This window comes from Hippocampus zosterae, chromosome 14 (genome assembly GCF_025434085.1).
Source record: "Hippocampus zosterae strain Florida chromosome 14, ASM2543408v3, whole genome shotgun sequence".
Classification (NCBI taxonomy): domain Eukaryota; kingdom Metazoa; phylum Chordata; class Actinopteri; order Syngnathiformes; family Syngnathidae; genus Hippocampus; species Hippocampus zosterae.
In genome coordinates, this window is record NC_067464.1 from 11,554,865 (window position 1) to 11,576,102 (window position 21,238).

Genomic DNA, 21,238 nt, shown 5'->3' on the forward strand with positions numbered 1-21,238 from the left:
TTAAAATACTTTGTCCAAGAAATCAGAATATTCATCCATATATAAGGCACATCGGATTATAAAATGCACAGTGGGCTTTTGTGAAAATTGAATGCTTTTAGGTGCGCCTTATACGGTGGAAAATACGGTAAATCCTGATCTCTGTTTGAGCATTCCACATAATTGATGCATTCTGTCATCTGTTTGTGTTCAAATATCTAACACTCACATGTTTGGTCGATTGGTTTTATTTTGTGGACCCAAACCTTTTTTTGTCTCCTTCAGACAACTTGCCATCTGACTCTGATTATGTCGTGGGTGGCACACTAATTCACAACCTCATGCAGCTAGTTGCCCTTCCTTCAGGACTTCAAATTACAGTCCACATGACATGAAAGTCATTAGGAGTATGATTTAAGGGAAAACAAAACCATGAAACAACCCTCAGTGATGTCAATGTCATCTACATCAAACGTATTACCGAGTGAAGATTTTTGTTTTGTGCATTTCCCCCAAGCCATGGAGAGTCACGGCGAGTGTGAAATCAAAGTGCAACTGAACTGCAGCCACTGTCAGTCTCAGAGCTGCAAGCGGGATAAAGACACACACCTCCTCCTCTGCCTGTGCCACGGCGATGAGATTTTGGCCAGCGATAATGTCACCTGCGTTGATACAGCAGGTGAGGAAATACCTTCAAGTGTTGGTGAGCGTGTCCAACATCGTTGGGTCCACTCCCCACGAAGTTGAGCTACCTCCTTATTATTTCCGTCCACTAAACACACAAATCACCCTGCCTTTTTCATCTTGAAGCTCCTCCAGTCTCGCCTCCTCCGGGCCAGATGTCGGCCGCACTGATCCTGGCTGTGGTCACCTCCACCGTTGTCAGCGGCGTGGCGTTGATCTGCCTCGGCGTCATCCTCAGTAAGAGACTCGGGCAGTTTTGCGCTGGCGTGGTGCCCGCCACCTTTCATCGTCTGTGAGGCGTCTGCGCACATCCATGGGAGCAAACCCACTCTTAAGCTAATTGTTGTTCATGGTGATCTCCTCCACAAGTCGTGAGAGGAAAAGGTGGCATTAGAAAGAGGGCATTGCATTACCATGTGGAAATACAAATACTCTAGATTCACGGACTGATACAGCGAGACCTGACTCCATTTAGGTGACGGCCACTTGTTCATTCCGTTTTGAAAGCAAACAGAGCAGCAGTAAATGGCATGCGTGTTCTAAAACAGACAACAAAGGTTTGGCATTTGGATTGAGAGTTTCCAAGCTTGGGAAGTGTCGGTGATCGTGGTTCACAGAAGAGGAGGGAAAAACATTTTCTATTGTCTTAGTTACAATGCACAAAATGACAGTTTCTGGATTTTATGCACCCAAGGGCATTGATGTTTTGTTACATGTGTAGATCAGAACCATTTGCAAAATGCCACTTATGACTAACTAGAGTCCGACACGATCTAAGATATTTTACTTATTATTCTTGCTATCACTAAAATTCCTAAAATAGGAATATACTGTGTAGGGAATTAACATCATGTCTGTCCTGTTAAATTGTTTTGTCATGAGTGAGATGTCAGAATCAATATATAAACACTGCTAATACATCTAATGAGGCATTATTATTATTATTATCCGGAATGTTACTGTACTACGCTGCCATGCTGTTAATTTATATGCTCGCCGCGAGATCATATTCACCACTTTTGTAGTTCATATCCAGCACCAACCTCAATGAACATTGTAGGTGTACATAGATGTATGAAGTTGCGTAAGACAGTGAGTGGATGCCACTCTTGGTTTGAAATACAGCTGGGAAGAATAAATGAGATTTTCTTTGTTTGAAGAGTGTCTGGAAAGTGATGTAGATATCCCCTTGTCTTCAACATAATTTGGGGGGCCGAGATGCTGTATATTAGACATGACCAGAGATGGACACTTAACCCATTTTTCCGGTCCGTCCTCCGTTTATGACCCGAGTACCCTTTCGTCATCGCCCCTCCATCCTTATTCATATAATAATCTTCCTCTGACCCTGTCCGTTCTCTTCCTTTTAAAGCGCTTCCATTCCAGCCCCTGTTCCCCCACCTGAAAAAAAAGAGGCATGAAGAAGTGGGCAATTAATACCCTACAGATGAGACTGCACTTACTTTGCTCCATACATTTGCGTAGCACTTCTGATCCCATCTTGATGACGTTGACAAATGCCGAAGCACACTGAATCATTGCAATCTGTTCCTGGGGCAAACGGTCAACATCATAAAACCTTTATTAACGCGAGAGGAAATTTTCCCAAACACATCCTACATACAATGGCTTTCTCCTCTGCTCACAGCATACTGTGTAATCATATGACATTGAATACACGTGCACAAAGAAAGACGACATTTATTGTCTACTTGTGTAATTGAATGGAATTTTGTTTTCAATGAAGTGAAAGAAAGGAAAGCAAAGCTCCACAGGTTAATGGTGTCTCTTCACCTGAGCTTTCCCCCATGCAGGGAGGTAGTCTGTTCCCTGACCCGCCCCGCTCCCACCATCCCAATGTCCTCCACTTCAACCCCAACCTCTCCCTCACCGTCCTCCTCCTCCTCTTCCTCCACCCCTCCCCTTCCTCCATCTCTACAATCCCCTCCTCATCCCCCTCCCTCGAGACCCTCGCATCTGCACTGGGCGCTGGCTCGACGGCACCTCTTACCTGCACGCAACGCCCCCCCTCACTGGCAGACTACCAACCTGCATCGGGGCCGCGGCGGGTGAGTCTCAGCTCACTGGTGTAGTCGAGGATTTGTAGATATAGAGGAGCACCCGTATATGCGACCCTTGCATATAATGTGGAACGCGGCAATACAGTTTTCCCCCAGCTGTATTCGCTATTAATGTGTCTAAGAAATGTGTTTTAATACGTTTAAATGTGTTTCAAGTCTACGTAAGGTGTAAAAGGTCATTAAGAAAAGAGGTCCCTGAGGCGGTGGGTCTGGAACGCAATAAGCATGGGTTCACTGTATTTGCATAGGAATGTTTTCAAGGGTTGTTTGTATGACCGCTTCCTTATCCAAATTCCATGCAAGGGAACTGATACTTTTCTCGACTATAAATGCATTTTAAGAATCATTCTTTTTCTCTGTAATTGTCCCCAAGTGTGGCATCGCTGGAAAAATGATCTGCAAGCAATGAGGGGCCACCTGCAGAGCCCCGAGTACAAATTGAGTAAGATCCGCACCTCCACCATCATGACGGACTACAACCCCAACTACTGCTTCGCCGGGAAGGCCTCGGCGCTCAGTGAGCTGAAGGAAGTACCGCGCAAAAACATCACACTGCTCAGGTATAACTCCGCTGCAAACGTTCCACCAAACACAGGTGTTTTAAGACTTTTAGTGAGACTTCGGCACCCTTATTTTAATCATGAAAGTAAAAATTGGAGAAAGGATGGCTCATCAAGGTACAGCGTGAAAAAGAGACTGAGGACAGCTACATTATTTTTTTTTGTGTGTGTGTGTCCATTAGTTTTAGTAAGCAGGCTACTTTCTGGTTTGTGGAAGGCCTTATAGATGGACTGGTAACATTTTAATTTTGGTGGTACTTAAGAGTTGAATGTACAGTATTTCTCTCTCTCTCACTCTCTCTCTTGTGTTCAATTAACCTGTCATGCATGTTTAGTTGACTCGCAGTATTGAGTATACGAGTGTCGGGTGTATACGAGTATACGGGTGTCCTCCCGTCTACAGCCCGAAGACAGCTTTATTTAGATGAAGCTTTCACAACCGCTGCAGCTGTAACAAAGCGCTTTACAGAACATCTCAAATACTACATCCAAGAAATCCGAATATTAATCCATATATAAGGCACATCGGATTATAAAGTGCACTGTCGGCTTTTGAGAAAATGAAATTCTTTTAGGTGAGCCTTAAAGTGCGGAAAATACGGTAAATACCACATTTTACAATCCCTAACATCTATGAATGTCCACTTTGTGCTTATTTTTTGTGCTTTGTGCTTACAGAGCTCTTGGCCACGGCGCCTTCGGTGAGGTGTATGAGGGTCAGGTCCTCGGAATGAATGCAGATAATGGCCCCATGCAGGTGGCCATAAAGGTCAGCGACCATTCACAATGTGCACCTAAACACTAGATGACAGCTCATCAGCGGGAGTGATATTCATTACACATAATCCATTCTGCAAGGGTGTTCCCGCTCATGCAAAGGTCACACGTGCGGAGGAGACACATTGAAGTGATGCATTTCATTTCATGAAACTCACCTGAATATGGGTTTGTTTTTCCTCCCCTGCAGACTCTTCCAGAAATCTGCTCAGAACAGGATGAAATGGATTTCCTTATGGAGGCACTGATTATGAGGTACACATCCTCCGTCAGCATAATCATACAAAGTGCACTCCGAAAAATGAATCATGGCATTGTTAAGAATTTTCATCAATTTCATTTCATTTTCATATCAGATTTTTTTCAGATGTATTTATTTAGAATTCCTTCAAATCAACATAAATCAGCACCTTTCAATATGAACGAAGGTGAATCAATTAAAACGTATGAAGAGAGTCTAAATATGGAAAGCTGTGGATTAACCAAGATTCATTTCGTTCAAATTTATGAAATTACTTTCCATTAGGTTTACATAAATATTTCAGTGTGTCTACACTCCATATTTCCAGAAGGTAGCAGTAATGCAACCTGTGTGTCAACAACATTTACAATTGACAGCATTTGTACATGGATACAGGCCGTGTCCAAATTCTTTCGGCACAACTCGACCGCACGTGTTTTCCAAATTCGAGGAACAGAATTCGCACGCTGGTTCCTTCCACGCCTGCAAAGGCTCCTGGCTTAACAAGAATTTGGACACCACGTTCGGTCGAGTCGCGCCGGAAGTGATGTCATCCGGTCGAAAATGCATCCTTTGTGTGGGGCCCCATCACCCTGTGAATTGGTACATAGTGAAAAGTCTTTTAGCAGCTTGTTGTGTAAGAATAGTTGTGTGTGTTTTAAGTATTTCATGTGCATAATTTTGTGACACAAATTTGCTGTTTATTTTAATGACTCCCCTGATCATTAACCTTTCATATGTAAATTGTGAGGGAGCCATTAGCAACTATTGACATAAGGAAAGAGTTCTGTCTTTAATTATGCCAAGGCAATCCTGACGTTTTGCGTGACAAATTTTTGCTGCAATAAAATAGTGTAAGCCAAAGGTAATAAAATGGCAATGTCTGATTAAAGCTTTGAAAAGCATTGGTTTTAGATATCTCCAAAAATGAATACTCCTGCTCTATTAAATATCAAAACTGCTTAAAAAAATAACCGTGTCATCTGATGGTACACTGTCCTGTTATGCGATCACCGCTGTTGACTGATGACTGAGATTTATAAATAATGTCCAGGGATCCTTATTTTACGACAGTCGTTAGAAATTGACTGCGAACCAGTTCACAAAGCCACACCGGAATATGTGGCACAAGATGTCAAGCCCAGTTATTGCCCTACTTACCTCTTTTATCTATGACCTGCAAGTGTTTTTCTTCCAGATATTTACCATACTATGACTTTACGGCTGCACCAGTTTACAACACATTCCGACTCCAAATTTAGGTTAGGCGTGAATGTTATCGTGAATACGTGCCTGTTCACTGTATCACGAAAACATCTAATATGGATCCAGCTATTTCTCTCTCTCCAGATCAAGCAATTTGTCCCCTCTCCAAGCTTCTGTCACACATTTCTAAGCACATGCTTCTGCTTTACATCACAGCCTCTGTCCTTATTTGGCCTCATCATTTATTTTACAGCGACACGTCGTGTTTTTATTTTTCATACACGTCCATCATTCCGGCTATAGTCCAACGTCAACATGAACTCCCTCTAGGGCTATTTAGTGTTCGCAGGCGCTTGCCCGTAATGGCATTTCTGTGCATAGTGGGAGCTTTGCTAATGTGAGCGTGACTTATCTTCTGCGCGACGTCTTCTGGATAATGACTTCCTCGTCTGTTGCTGCGCTCAGCTTTGCTGCCATCTACCAAACGACATAAAGATTGGGTCTTAATACTCCTCCTGTCAGTGCTCCAGCTGCCTCGTGGGAGCTTTGATAATATACAGGCACGTGTTGTATAGTCACTCCAGGTAGTCACGCAGTCTATTCTCAAAGACTTTTTGGCAGACAGAGCTCATTTTCCTTCATCGGGCAATTCTGTTTTGTATTTTTTTGAAATCCTTCTGTGATATAAAGTATGTGATTCAATTTATGAATTGTGCAGTCTGTCTGAAAAATGGTTCAGCGACAGTATTTTTCATCAACGTGAAGGGGGTGGGGGGTCAATGCATGTGAATGCTGTTGGAGTGAAAGTGCATGCGTTTGTGTCTGATGGGAAAGTACACAGCGCGATACAGAAAGGCTGACAGGTTTGAATATGAAATATTTAACAGTCAAGACATCATTACTGTCAGCACAGTTGGCAAATGTGCTCCCACTCTGTACTGAAGTAAAAATGCAGATACTGGTGTAAAAAGCAGACTGGGGTGAAATTAGAAACACTACTACTTACCTAGAATTACTCACCGCAAATCTATCGTACAAGTAATAAATTAATAGCTTAAAGTAAAAGTAGATAATGCAGTTAGTTCAATGTATTGGAGTAAAAGTGCAATTTCTTCTGCACACGAGATTAGCTGTCCATCATGTCTGATGATGACACTTGCTCTAAGGGAAGGGAGGATGGGTTGGGTGGGGTCAGCGACTCTGTCGCTGGTGCCACTTCTCGTGGGCATAGAGACCGATCCTTGAGCCGCAGACTCGACCACAGATGGAGCAAGGGAAACCGGATACCAGGGGGGTATCAGCTGCCCGCTGATGTCGTTGAATGCGTTTCTCGGTTCGTCTGGCTTGGTTAATTTGGTGTATTTGAGAGATTGCAGTGGCACAAGTGATCTGCCAGGTTGGTCTGTTGAGTGCAAGTGTTTCAAGCTGCGTGGCGTTGACGTTGGCTCGTTTTAGGAGGTTCCTGCTATAGTCCTTGAGGCGTCGCTTTTGCCCCCCAGCAGAACGCTTTGCACCTCTCAGTTGGCCATAGAGGACCTGGCGGGGCAGGCGATTGTCTGGCATGCGAATGGTGTGTCCGATCCACCGAAGATGTTTCTTCGCCACGGCCGCTTCCATGCAGATGGAATTGGTGCTTTTGAGGATGTCTGTATGGGGAATTCGATCTTCCCAGGACAGGCCGAGGATCTTTTGCAAGCAGCGGATGTGGAAGGCTTCCAAGGTAGTAATGTGCCGGCGATATGGAGTCCATGACTCTGACCTGTAGAGCAGAGTGGAGAGACATACTGCATTGTACACAGCAATCTTGGCACGGGTCTTCAGGTTTCAGTTTTCAAAGACCCTGCTGCGTAGCCGACCAAAGGATGATGATGCTTTATTAATACGGGTGTGGACTTCAGTGTCAAGGGAACAGTTTGAAGATAAAGTGGAGCCAAGGTAGGTGAAATGGTCCACTACGTTTAGTGGAGTGCCATTAATGTGAAAGGTGGGGGATGTGGAAGTTGGGGTAGTCAGTTGGAACATGACCTCAGTTTTTTTAATGTTAATCTGAAGACCAAAGGATTGGTACAGATTGGAAATGGTGTCCAGGGCGTGCTGCATAGAGTTTGAACTGTGAGCTAGTATAGTGCAGTCATCAGCATACTGAAGCTCACAGATCTGACAGATTTTTGTCTTTGTGTGAGCCTGGAGCCGTCTGATGTTGAAGAGGCTTCCGTCTAGGCGGTACTCCATATGGACACCGTCTTCATGTCCCATGCCACGGTGGAAGAGGCACGTAGTGGCAGAAAGGAGGATGTTAAAAAGCACTGGAGCCAAGACACAACCCTGCTTCACCCCAACTTTCACCTTAAGGAGCTCTGACTGGAGTCCTCCAATGAGCACTCTGGCTTGCATTCCATCATGCAACTGCTGGAGGATGCTGAGAAACTTGGGTGGCACCCCAAGTTTGGAGAGGTGTTTCCAGAGCAACTCACGGTTGATGGTGTCAAAGGCTTTGCTGAGATCGATGAAGGCTATGTACAGGTCCTTGTGATGTTCTCTGCTTTTCTCCATTAGCTGTCTTAAAACAAAGATCATGTCAATAGTGGATCTAGTCTTCCGGTAGCCACACTGAGTTTCTGGAAGCACACTTTCTGAGATGTGCTTGACCAGCCTGCTGAGCATGATTTTGGCCAAGATCTTTCCTGCGGTGGAGAGGAGACAGATTCCTCGGCTATTCCCACAGGCTGCTCTGTCCCCTTTCTGCTTATGAATAACAACAATGTTAGCATCCTTCCAATCCTGCTGGACGGTTCCATGTTCCCAGATGTTTTGAATCAGGAGGTGCAGTCGGCGCGTGAGGAGATAACCTCCGTGTTTGAAAACCTCTGCAGGGATGCCATCAGGACCAGCGCTTTTGTTGTTCTTTAGGCCTGCAATGGCTTGCTGGGTTTCAGAATAGGATGGTGGGGTGTCGAGGCTCATGATTGTTGGCAGGTCTGGAAGATTGTCCAGAATGTGTGGGTTGACGGGGTTGGTATGGTTGAGAAGATTTTCAAAGTGGTTTGCCCAACGGGCAAGGATCTCATGGTGGTCCTTGAGGAGTGCAGAGCCATCAGCTGATCGGACTGGAGCAATTGTCCGCTTCTTGGGACCATACAGTGCTTTGATGGCATTGTATAAGCCCTGGGTGTTGTTACAGTCTGCCAGCTTTTGGATCTCATTTGCCTTCTGCACCCACCAGGTGTCCTCCATGATACGGAGTGCTCGCTGGGTCACTGTTCTAACTGCAGAAAAGGTGGCTTTACGGGTGAGAGATGTAGGGCAGGACAGGAGAGCTTTATGGGCCTCATGCTTTGCTTTCAGAAGTGTATGTATCTCGGTTGAGTTGCAGTCAAACCAATCCTGGTGGCGCCTCCTTGACTGGCCAAGCACCTCCGAAGCTGTGCTCTGGATAGACTGGTGCAGAGCTGTCCAGTCACCTGATTCCTCCGGGATCTTGTCATGGTTTTCAGCAAGGAGTCGCTGGAGGTTGGCTCTGGTGGTGGGGTTGTTCAATGCTGCACAGTTGAGCCTTTTGTTGGGAGCTGTCCTTGGATGACGGGGTTGAATGCTCATGAGGAGTTTGGATCTGACCATGAGATGGTCAGTCCAACACTCAGCTCCGCGCATGACACGGTTGATGAGGACATCCCGTATGTCCTTTTGATGGACAATCACATAGTCCAGGAGATGCCAGTGTTTGGAGCGGGGGTGCTGACAGGTGGTCTTAAACCTGTTCTTCATTTGGAAAATGGTGTTAGTGATTACCAACTGATGTTCTGCACAGAGGGAGAGGAGCCGAAGGCCGTTGTTGTTCATTTTTCCCACTCCATGCTGGCCAATAACTTTGCTCCATACCAGGTGTTCCGTGCCCACCCTAGCATTGAAATCTCCCATGACTATGAGCTTGTCCGTAGCCGGTGTTTTCTGCAGGATGGTGTCCAGAGCTCTGTAGAAATCCTCCTTTATATTGTGCTCGGCATTCAGAGTTGGTGCATAGGCACTGATGAGTGTGGTGAACCGTCCCTTTGCCAGGGGAATGCGCCATGTCATCAGTCTTTCATTGATGCCGGTGGGGGATTCTGGGATGCGCTTCAACAGTTGGGACTTCACAGCAAAGCCAACTCCATGGTTTCGACGAGTGCCTTCGGGGACTCCTTTCCAGAAAAAGGTATACCCTGCACCAACTTCTGTCAGGGAGTCCTCTCCATGTATTCTGGTCTCGCTGAGAGCTGCGATATCGATGTTATACCTCGCGAGCACTGTGGCCACAAGTGCTGTCCTCCGGTGGGGCCTGTCAGGAGTTTCAGCCAGGTCCAGCAGTGTGCGGACGTTCCACGAAGCTATGCATAGATTTTTTCTATTTCGTTTATTATCCTTTCGACCGCAAGGGGGATGCTCCGACGATTGCGGTTTACCGTCCGGAGTGTGGAGAGCAGACAATTTTTAGACCATTTTTTCTAGGTCCCTCCCCATCACAGGGGTGAGCAGTGTGGAGCTGCTCAGTCACAATGGAAGCTGCCGAAGAGATGCGCTGCTCCATCCCGCAGTGTCAACAACCATCACTCCATTGCCGCCCGTGTGCATGGTTTGGCTAGGCACTCCCAGCCTGTGCCCACCACCATTCCACATTGCCACAGGACTTTGGGGGATTAGGCGGATGCAGGGTGGGGGATTGGGTGTGGGGTTGGGGCAAGAAGCTTGCGCAGAGGTTCGGATTAAGGTGAGGGTGTGGGTGCACAGTCCTCACTCCCACCATCTTCACTCCTGCCAGGTGGTTTCCGGTGGCATGAGGGTACCCATGACGACCTTCTCCTGGCAAGAGTTGCAGGGGGCTGCCGGTAGTCCGGTCTGTTGGACTCCGCCTACGCCTGCCCCCAGGTGCCGGTTTGGGATCACTCTTTGTCTGGCCTCTACCCTTCGACCTGTTCGGCTTGGGTGACCCTGCCAGGAGTGCGGGACTCCTGCCGACATAGCTCTAGAGGTCATGGAGACGCGCAAAGTGCCTCACCACGATAAGGTGGTGATCCCATCGAGGCACTTCTGCACACACACACACACACACACACACACACACACACACACACGCTCACGTAAATGTAAAAAAAAAATACTTTATGTTGCGTCAAAACTACTCTGACAACTACAATGTATCCCCAATGGAGTAAATGTGGTGCCTCTGGAGGTATGGAACCTCAATCTAAAGCAGAGCTGGACATTTTCACTCAACAAACGGATATTGTGGCTTTGCATGAATAAACATTTAAGCACACGGTGGAGTGGGGAAGTGGACGGACATGTGAATGACCCCTTGTGAGAGAAGCCTTCCTCTCACCTCTCAGTCGGTCGAAAGGTGCTGCTTCTTGTCTCGCAGTGCTGAAATCATCCGCTCTGCGGATCACAGAGATCCAACGGAAAACCTGACTAGCCTATAAATGATTCAACTTGGTTCTGTATCATTTCTTATTCTTCTTTCATCTGGTTGCGGCTTTTGTGGTTATTCTCAAAATGGCCATGAACTTTTGTCATGTTTTATTCATTAGTTTCTTGTTTTTCCTGAGAGACGAGACACGGAAGAAAGACTGCGTTTTATTTTTCTGAATTGAGCGGCTTTTCTCAGAGTGGGTTTGAAAGCAACATTAGCTAAAAATAGATTTTTAAAAGAACAGTTTTAAAATTGTTGTGGTGAAACGCCGCCTTGGCATAACATTTATATTGTTGCCTTTCACCTTGGGTTACCTTCTTGAAGCAGACCATCTTGGATGGTCATATTCACAGTTATGGATAGATTACCATCTTCATTGCAGCAGGAGTTAAACTCCACATCGGACAGACTTAGCAGAGATTCAAACCTCTGAAGCGCTACTTCTGCCTTCAGCCACTGTTTGAAGAAATAATGAATCTGTGTGACTCTGTTTGCCTTCAGCAAGTTCAACCACAAGAATATTGTACACTGCATTGGTGTCAGTCTCAACATCTTGCCACGTTTCATTCTGCTGGAACTCATGACCGGAGGAGACATGAAGAGCTTCCTGAGGCAGAACAGGCCTCAACGCGTATGTCATCTCACCCACGCCTCATTTTAAATGCATTGCACAATTTTTGACAAGAGCCTTGTGGCTTTCAGGGCCAAGCTCCTTCTCTCAGCATGCACGAGCTGCTGCAGATGGCCAGGGACATTGCATGCGGTTGCCGCTACTTGGAAGAGAATCACTTCATACACAGGTACCGGTTCTGACAAAGTAGACAACCACCTTGAAGCCATGCAACAATTATTTACATTTGCATTCTGTTCAGGTCAAGTTTGACCCATTAGGGTGATTTTATTGCTGTCAAATTTCCAATTGCCCTATTTCAAGTGTAGTCTAACTGCATGGGTGGAGTTTTCTTTCTTTTGGTGTTTTCATAGACAGGCATAGATAAGAAAGTGGCGAAGCGCTGTTGTGGGAGTGAACACAGCCGACTTACTTCCTGGCCAATGACAGCAGCTGCACTTGTTCCCTTTGAAATTCAGCACCGGAGAGGCATGCACATAGTCAGGCAGAAATATACACAGACACGTTCAATGCGGGTGGAAGGCCGCACCGCTACATCAGCTTGAGTTGATCTGCGAAAATACCAAAGCTTAGTCTGGGCCGCCCCTGTACAGATTTGTTCCATGCCTCGTACCAGACTTGCACTGAAAGTTGTTTGCAATATTACTGAGTGTGTTTTCATTAATATGTTCATATAGAGATATTGCAGCTAGAAATTGCCTTCTTACGTGCCCTGGACCGGAAAGGGTGGCCAAGATTGGAGACTTTGGCATGGCCAGGGACATTTACAGGTTTGTATGCTCATGTGCTAATGCAATATCCCATCTCACTGTCAATAACATTGTAATCTTACCAGAAAAAAAAATCATTTAAACACGTGTGAGAATTTGGGGGAAATGGAAAAAATTATTAAACCGTTGTTACTTTAATGCCTAGTACGAATAAAAGCGTACAATGTGACTAACTGGCACAAATACTGCTACAAATCATTGCCAATACAGTGCCACAGATATTGATGTATCAAAGGGATCACCGACATTTTTGAAAGTGAGAACTACTTCTGAATATTTTATCTTCGTGAAGATACTGGTCAAGCTAATTATCACAATTAACATGGTAAAGAACAATATGCAAGACTTTGTTTCTGCAAACATTAATATTGTCAAATGATCACTTCACTGGTGAGCTATTTTTAGAGCTACTCATGTGATCAGTACATCAGTGACCCCTCATGAAAAAATTTGAGTGATTTTAGTCACTGTGAAGAAATCCCTGGAAATGGCTGGATATCAGCACTTACATTTAACTCTTATGAGCTAGTTTTATTATGATTATATTTGTCAGAACAAATGTACCGTACCTTTACTTGTACCAGCCATTTAAAATGAACAAAAAAATTAAGAAACCTGGTCTCAACATTTTTTTCCATAACTGTGTATGGTGGGCCTCGAAAGAAAGTGTGCTCATCTCAGAGTGTTGAGTTGGTTGTGTGGGGAAATTGTCCTTTGATTTGCCACCTGTGGAAACACACCAAATTCACACTAAGTTTTGTAAACTTAGCAGGCTAAAAGCCATGAAACATGGAAAGTTATCATGTCACATGATCTAACTATCGGGCTTCTAGATTTGTAATGAAATACAAAAGTCACTCTGACATACTATATCAACTTTGCCTTGTCAATTTCCCCTGTGGGATTAGAATCATAATAAATAAATAAAGCAAAGCCGGTTGACTACAATTTTTTTCTCTGTCCTTTTTAATTAATTACTATTGACTTGCCATTCATGATTTTTTTTTAATTTTTGTTGTTTAGAGCCAGCTACTACAGGAAAGGTGGTCGTGCCATGCTCCCAGTCAAGTGGATGCCCCCTGAGGCTTTCATGGAGGGAATCTTCACCTGCAAGACTGACACATGGTGAAAACCCACCCTCATAACATATTTTACTATACACTCACTGGACACAACATTAGTTACCCCTGCACAAACATGTGAGATACTATATAAAGGAAAAATGGCGGCCTACGTTGTAGTTGGATTTAACAATGACAATATTTTTACTTTTGAAAGATTTGCATTGATAAAGACGTGCTCTCCATCACAATGAGAGGTGTTTTTAATAGGGTAGTTGGGTTTAGCTTTCTCACCAATGTTTGAAAAGCCTGAGTCAGAGTATTTATGACAATGTCCTTGCTTTAGACCTCATTAATGTTCAGCCATCACCATTTGTCAATACGTCCCTCTGAGGCAGGTGTCATATCCATGAATGCCGTATGTTCACTTTAACGTCAACTTTGAGGTTTGGCGTTCAATCAAAAACATCCAATAAACTCATTATACACACCCACAAAAAAGAAAAGAAAAAGGGGTGAATTCCGATGGGAAAACATAGAAATGAACATTGCTTCATAAAGTAAAATCCTCCTCTTCGTGAAAGCAAATGTCTGACATGTTCCAGTAAATTACATCATAATGACCAAAGCCTATTTAGGAACGGGGCAAGTGTTGCTGCAGAGGTGGGGGGTGGGGGGTGGGGGGGACACGATGAAGAACAGCAACCACGTGGACATTACTGTCAGGGTGTGAATGCAATTGTACAAGCCGGGGCTAAAGCAGGGGTATCCAACTCTGGTCCTTGAAGGCTTCTGTCCAGCATCTTTTAGATGTCTCCTCTCTTCAACACACCAGATTCAAACTATCAACTCTGCAGAAGCATGATAACGATTTTGATCATTTGAATCGGGTGTGTTGGCGGAGGGAGACATTGAAAACATGTTGGATAGGGGCAACATTTTTTTTTAAACTACTCCAGTTTTGGATCTCATTTGACTGCTTTTATAAATTGCGGATTGTTCATGGCATCAATACTCATGCGTGAATGAACAAAAAAAAACAAATGCAGAGCTGCTGGGGGTATTTTTATTGAATTATTTCAATAAAATTATTTATTTATTTATTTATTTTTGCTACGTGAGCGCAGTATGACGATGCTATTATTCCACATTCACTCCATGTTGAGCTTGAATAACCATCAGCGACATAGACTTTTATTTAGCAAGTCATTTCATCAAAGGGAAACCTTCTTACAGAAAACCTGTTGCGTTTTTTTCCAGGTCTTCATGGAGTTTATGAAAATTACGCCACAAGCTTTGGTCAATATATTCCAAGTCTTATGAATTACAGTACACTTGACACAAAATCAGTTTTACACCTTTGGTCTGGAATAACTAAAGACTATCAAATCATTATTACGCATTGAGGAAGCACTTTCTGCTTACTTTTGACTTTGAGATGATTACTGAGGTGCTTGACATTGTGTAGTTAAACCACTGCTTCAAAGTGGCTATACATCTTCACCCTGCTGAGTTGACCATGTCGCAGGAGGGGAAACTCAGTTTGGGGTGGTTATCATCAGGTAGCGTGCAGAAGAGGTTGCTCACAGTAACAGAAATACTGTAGTCGTGTCACGATCTGCCCGAAGCGATAATGATCGCTCCGTGCAGAACGAAAAAATAAAGGATTGGATCCCCGGAAAACAGACAACGAAAGAATTTTCTCAAAGCAAAGAGTGTCTTTAATGACAAAAACAGAAAGAGCCCGACAGGGAAAAAACGGAAACACAAAACGCTGGTCAAATAAGGACCAGGGAAGAAATAAGGAAACAACTGAAAACGCTCGCTAAAAAAACAAAGTGCGAGGAGCTACTGATTAGGCAATATCGAAGTATTCAATTTAGTGACTAACGCGAATGGCAAGAGTCAAGGCCGCAAGGCAAGAAGGCAACGAGTAATCTACAAATAGAGGAATTAGCACGAGAGATCAATGGCACGGTGAGGAATTCTCCGGCAGTGGGAGAACTGCCGGAGTCTCATTAATATAGGAGAGTAATCAGCCCGAAATTACGGACAGGTGCGCAGATGGCGGGTGAGAAAACCCGCCACCTGCTGGCGGACACGCGACGTGACAGTACCCCCCCCTCAATGGACGCCTCCCGGCGGACTACCCGGCTTGGATGGATGTGCAGCGTGGAAGTCGCGCAAAAGGGATGGATCAAGGATCCAGGAGCGAGGCACCCACTGCCGCTCCTCAGGCCCGTAGCCCTCCCAGTCGACCAGATACTGGAACCCCTTTCCCCTGCGCCGAGAGTCCAGGATGGCACGAACCGTGTACACCGGGTCACCGTCGACGACCCGCGGAGGGGGCGGCGGCGTGGGAGGAGGAGCCAAGTCACTGGAAGACACGGGTTTGAGTAGGGAGACGTGGAAGACGGGGTGAACCTTCATGGTGGGCGGCAGCCGGAGCCTGACTGCAGACGGACTGATGACGGCCTCGACCTCGAACGGTCCAGTAAATCGGGGTCCCAGTTTCGCAGACGTGCCGGCCAGCCGAAGATCCCTAGTCGCCAGCCACACCTTCTGTCCTACCACGTATGAAGGAGCCGGGCGCCGGCGACGATCCGCGATCCGCTGGTTCCTGGCCGCCGTGCGGGACAACGCAGCCCGGGCCTCCTTCCACACGCGATGGGCCCGCTTGAGGTGGTGCTGCACAGAGGGGACCTCCACCTGCCCCTCCTGGGACGGGAACAGCGGCGGCTGGTACCCGTAGGCGGCCATGAAGGGGGACCTACCAGTGGCAGAAGAGACGAGGGTGTTGTGCGCGTACTCCACCCAGGGTAAGTGGTCGACCCAGGATGAAGGACGGTGAAGGCACACACAGCGGAGGGCCGCCCCCAGATCCTGGTTGGCACGCTCGGCTTGTCCATTGGACTGGGGGTGGTACCCCGAGGTCAGACTGGCCGTGGCCCCGAGGGACCGGCAGAACTGCTTCCAGACGCGGGATACGAACTGGGGCCCCCGGTCCGAGACAATGTCCAGTGGAATGCCGTGGAGACGGAAGACGTGTTCGACAAGGAGGTCGGCGGTCTCCAGCGCCGACGGCAACCTGGACAAAGGAACAAAATGAGCCGCCTTGGAGAAGCGGTCCACGATCGTGAGTACGACAGTTCGACCCCGGGAAGGCGGGAGACCCGTGACGAAGTCCAGGGCGATGTGGGACCACGGGCGAGGAGGAATGGGCAACGGCTGGAGCAGACCCGCCGGCGGCTGATGGGACGACTTGCCGCAGGCGCAGGAGGTGCAGGCCCTGATGAACTCCGTCACGTCGTTGCGGAGCTCCGGCCACCAGAAACGCTGGGCGACGAGTTGCACAGTCCGGTTCACCCCGGGATGACACGCCACCTTGGACCCATGTCCCCACTGCAGAACTTCAGATCGTAATGGAGGAGGCACGAATAGCCTCCCTGCTGGGCACTCCGTCGGCACCTGAACCCCCTCCAGGGCTGCCTGGATCCGCTGCTCAACCTCCCACTGGACGGCCCCCACGACGCACCGGCTCGGGAGGATGGTCTCCGGGGATCGATCCCTCCCCGCAGGCTCGTGGAGACGGGAGAGGGCGTCGGGCTTGGTGTTCTTAGACCCGGGAGAGTAGGTGAGGATGAAGTCGAACCTGGTGAGGAAGAGGGCCCACCGGGCCTGACGGGCGTTCAGTCTTTTGGCGGAGCGAAGGTAGGCGAGGTTCTTATGATCTGTGTAGACCGTAAAGGGTTCCTTTGCCCCCTCGAGCCAGTGCCGCCACTCCTGCAAGGCGGTCACAACTGCCAACAGTTCACGGTTGCCCACGTCGTAATTGGACTCGGCGGCACTGAGTCGACGGGAGAAGAAGGCGCAGGGGTGCAACTTCTGGTCGACCGGAGAGCGCTGGGACAGCACAGCCCCCACCCCCGAATCCGAGGCGTCCACCTCCACGATAAAGGGGAGATCAGGATCAGGGTGCTGTAGTACGGGGGGACTGGTGAACGCCGCCTTCAGGTTTGCGAACGCCGCATCCGCGGTCGGATCCCACTTAAATGGGGTTTTAATGGACGTAAGGCGGGTTAAGGGGAGCGCCTTCTGACTATAACCGCGGATGAAGCGTCGGTAGAAGTTGGCGAACCCCAGAAAGCGCTGCAGTTCCTTGCGATTGGTTGGAACCGGCCAGTTAGTGACGGCACGCGTCTTAATGGGGTCCGCCCTTAACCTGCCCTGTTCAATAATGAACCCTAGGAAGGAGATGACGGGGACATGGAATTCACACTTTTCTGCCTTGACGAAGAGCCGGTTCTCCAGTAGACGTTGTAGCACCAGCCTAACGTGTTGCTGGTGCTCGTGTAATGACCGGGAAAAAATTAAAATATCGTCAAGGTAAACGAAACAAAAGATGTTAATCATGTCCCTTAGCACATCATTGATTAGGTTTTGGAAAACGGCAGGGGCGTTGGTGAGCCCAAAAGGCATAACCAAGTATTCAAAATGACCCAGAGGGGTCTTAAAAGCCGTCTTCCACTCGTCACCCTCCCGGATGCGAACCAAGTGGTAAGCGCTGCGCAAGTCTAATTTGGAGAAAATGGTGGCTGACTGTAATGGGGCGAAGGCGGAGTCCAGCAAGGGTAGCGGGTACCTATTCTTAATAGTTATCTCGTTTAATCCCCGATAATCTACGCAGGGTCGCAGGGTCTTGTCTTTTTTCCCTACGAAGAAAAAACCCACCCCTAACGGTGAACGCGATGGTCTAATAAGACCTGCGGCGAGCGAGCTGTTGATGTACTCCGTCAATGCCTCGCGCTCGGGTTGGGACACCTGATACAGCCGCGAGGTCGGCAACGGAGCGCCCGCCTGCAGGTCTATAGCACAATCGTAGGGGCGGTGTGGGGGCAAAGAGTGGGCACGATCCTCGCTGAACACCTCCTTTAGATCCCGATAGCAATCCGGCACTCCGTCAAGGCAGATCTCCTCGGGGGGCGTGACACGTTCATGCTTCCCGACGGCCGATTGTAGACAGTGCTGGTAACAATATGGGCTCCAGCTGTCTATCGCTGGGCGCGCCCAGGAAATCACGGGATTGTGTGTCTTCAGCCAGGGTAACCCGAGAACGATCGGGGCATTGCGAGACGGCATTAGGTAAAAACGGCGATGTTCGACATGGTTGCCGGACAGTAGAAGTTTCAACGGCTCCGTCCTATGCGTAACTACCGCCAGGAGGCGCCCATCAAGATCACAAACCCGCTTCCTATCTATCAACCTCTCCACGGAACAACCCAGCTCGGATGCGAGATCGGTGTCCATTATACAGTCATCAGCCCCCGAGTCTACCAGAGCCCGAACCCGCCACGACCGGGGCCCCGTTAATATCTCCCCCTCGAGTACGAGTCTGTTGGGGTGTCCAGGCCGCGAGTCGACTCGCCTAGACTCGAAGGGGGGCGCGCGCGGTCGTGACTCACAGTACTCCTGGTGGGCAGGGGGTGACGACCCCGGATGGCTGGTTGCGGCGTGAGGAGATGGTGGAACGCCGTCAGTCGTCGCTCGGTCGCTGAAACGACGCTTTCTTTCCTCCGCACCAGCGTCCCTGCCTCCCAGCTGCACCTGTTCCTCCGTGGGTGTTCGTCGGAACTGGGACCGATCACCTCCACGCTCCCGGCTTCGCTCCCTCAGGCGATTGTCCATGAGGAGGGAGAGGTCGATTAATTCCTCCAGGTTGGTGCTGTGGTCGCGGGTCGCCAGCTCGTCCTTGAGTTGAGGGTTTAGCCCGCGGCGAAACAGGCCACACAGCGCCCGATCATCGTATCCACTCTGGGCGGCCAGGATCCGGAACTCGATGGAGTAATCCGCCACCGATCGCTCTCCCTGGTGGAGGGCGAGTAGCCGGCCCTCTGCCTCTCTGCCTCGCACGGGATGATGGAACACCCGGCGGAACGCAGCCACGAAGTCGGGGAACGAGGTACGGAGATTCGGCTTAGCATCACTGGTCGCAATCGCCCACGATGCCGCCGGACCTGTTAACAGACTCATGACATAAGCCACCTTGGCGGCGTCATTAGCATAGGCAGAAGGCTGTAGGTCGAATATGAGAGAGCACAGGTGGAGGAAGTGTCCACACTGCCCGTGCTCGCCCCCGTAGCGAGGGGGGTGTGGAAGCGATGGCTCCCTCGTCATAATGGGATATGAGGAGGGCGCTTCGGGAATAATAGAATGAACCCCGGGGGGAGATGGTCTCCGCTCTTCCACCCGGACCAACCGAGGTTCTAAATCATCGGACCGATGAGCCAGCATGGAGACCGCGCCACGGAGTTCCCTAATGGCTTGGCCCTGCTGACTCATCTGTTGCTCTTGTCGGGAAAGAGCGGAAAAAATTTTTTCGATGTCTGCGGGATCCATGGTGGCCGGAGAATTCTGTCACGATCTGCCCGAAGCGATAATGATCGCTCCGTGCAGAACGAAAAAATAAAGGATTGGATCCCCGGAAAACAGACAACGAAAGAATTTTCTCAAAGCAAAGAGTGTCTTTAATGACAAAAACAGAAAGAGCCCGACAGGGAAAAAACGGAAACACAAAACGCTGGTCAAATAAGGACCAGGGAAGAAATAAGGAAACAACTGAAAACGCTCGCTGAAAAAACAAAGTGCGAGGAGCTACTGATTAGGCAATATCGAAGTATTCAATTTAGTGACTAACGCGAATGGCAAGAGTCAAGGCCGCAAGGCAAGAAGGCAACGAGTAATCTACAAATAGAGGAATTAGCACGAGAGATCAATGGCACGGTGAGGAATTCTCCGGCAGTGGGAGAACTGCCGGAGTCTCATTAATATAGGAGAGTAATCAGCCCGAAATTACGGACAGGTGCGCAGATGGCGGGTGAGAAAACCCGCCACCTGCTGGCGGACACGCGACGTGACAAGTCGGATAACAAAAGACTTACTTGGTTGTTTTATTTCGCACTCCAGAGACCCAACTATATATAAACAAACAATTAAGAAGTAAATTTTCGAGAACATATATCCATCCATCCATTTTCTGACCCGCTTATCCTCACAAAGGTCGCGTGGCGTGCTGGAGCCTATCCCAGCTGTCTGCGGGCAGGTTGTATGGTGTTCCACAGGGTTCAATTTTGGGCCCCTGCTATTTTCATTATTTTCTGCCCCTGGCTTCCACCTTTAAAAAAGTATAATTTTAAGATTCTTATATTTGTGAACTCAGCATTGTTTAGGGTTTTTTTGTGTGTGTTTACTGTAATTAATTTATAATTTTAATTGTCAGTTCATGTACAGCACGTTGTATGCGTGCTCAATTGTAGAATTTTGTCTCCCCCGCAGGTCGTTTGGAGTACTGCTGTGGGAGATTCTCTCGCTAGGCTACATGCCATACCCATGTAAAACAAACCAGGAGGTGCTGGAATTTGTTACCAGTGGAGGTCGGATGGACCCCCCAGAGGGTTGCCCGGGCCCTGTGTGAGTGCTCACAGCACAGCAAATTGGTTAAGTCGAGAACTTTTAAATTCCAGTCAAGTCAAACTAATCATAGTCGTGTCTGTGTTTAGTTATCGGATCATGACCCAGTGCTGGCAGCATTGTCCTGAACATCGGCCCAACTTCTCCACTATTCTTGAGAGAATCAACTACTGCACTCAGGTACACTTTTTATCATTTCATTCGGTACACCTGCCCATGCTGATCAGATCCAATTCAAGAGTTGTGTGAAGCATTCTATTAATGCCCATTGTACAATTTATTGGCATTGTGGTGGTGGAGAAGAACCGTATGCTACTGAAGGCTGTGTATAATAT

At 47.8% G+C, this 21,238-nt stretch overlaps 1 protein-coding gene across 2 annotated transcripts in view; it reads left to right on the forward strand.

Annotated features, from left to right (window-relative positions):
• The window catches only part of ltk (leukocyte receptor tyrosine kinase), a 64,535-nt gene that overhangs the window by 39,586 nt on the left and 3,711 nt on the right, over positions 1-21,238 (forward strand). For both annotated transcript variants that reach the window (XM_052086170.1, XM_052086171.1), the window contains exons 18-28: positions 497-658; positions 790-900; positions 3,118-3,304; positions 3,983-4,073; positions 4,272-4,336; positions 11,476-11,605; positions 11,677-11,774; positions 12,283-12,375; positions 13,399-13,500; positions 20,769-20,903; positions 20,993-21,083. In XM_052086170.1, coding sequence (XP_051942130.1) covers positions 497-658; positions 790-900; positions 3,118-3,304; positions 3,983-4,073; positions 4,272-4,336; positions 11,476-11,605; positions 11,677-11,774; positions 12,283-12,375; positions 13,399-13,500; positions 20,769-20,903; positions 20,993-21,083 — 1,265 coding nt within the window. The remainder of the gene's footprint in view (positions 1-496; positions 659-789; positions 901-3,117; positions 3,305-3,982; positions 4,074-4,271; positions 4,337-11,475; positions 11,606-11,676; positions 11,775-12,282; positions 12,376-13,398; positions 13,501-20,768; positions 20,904-20,992; positions 21,084-21,238) is intronic.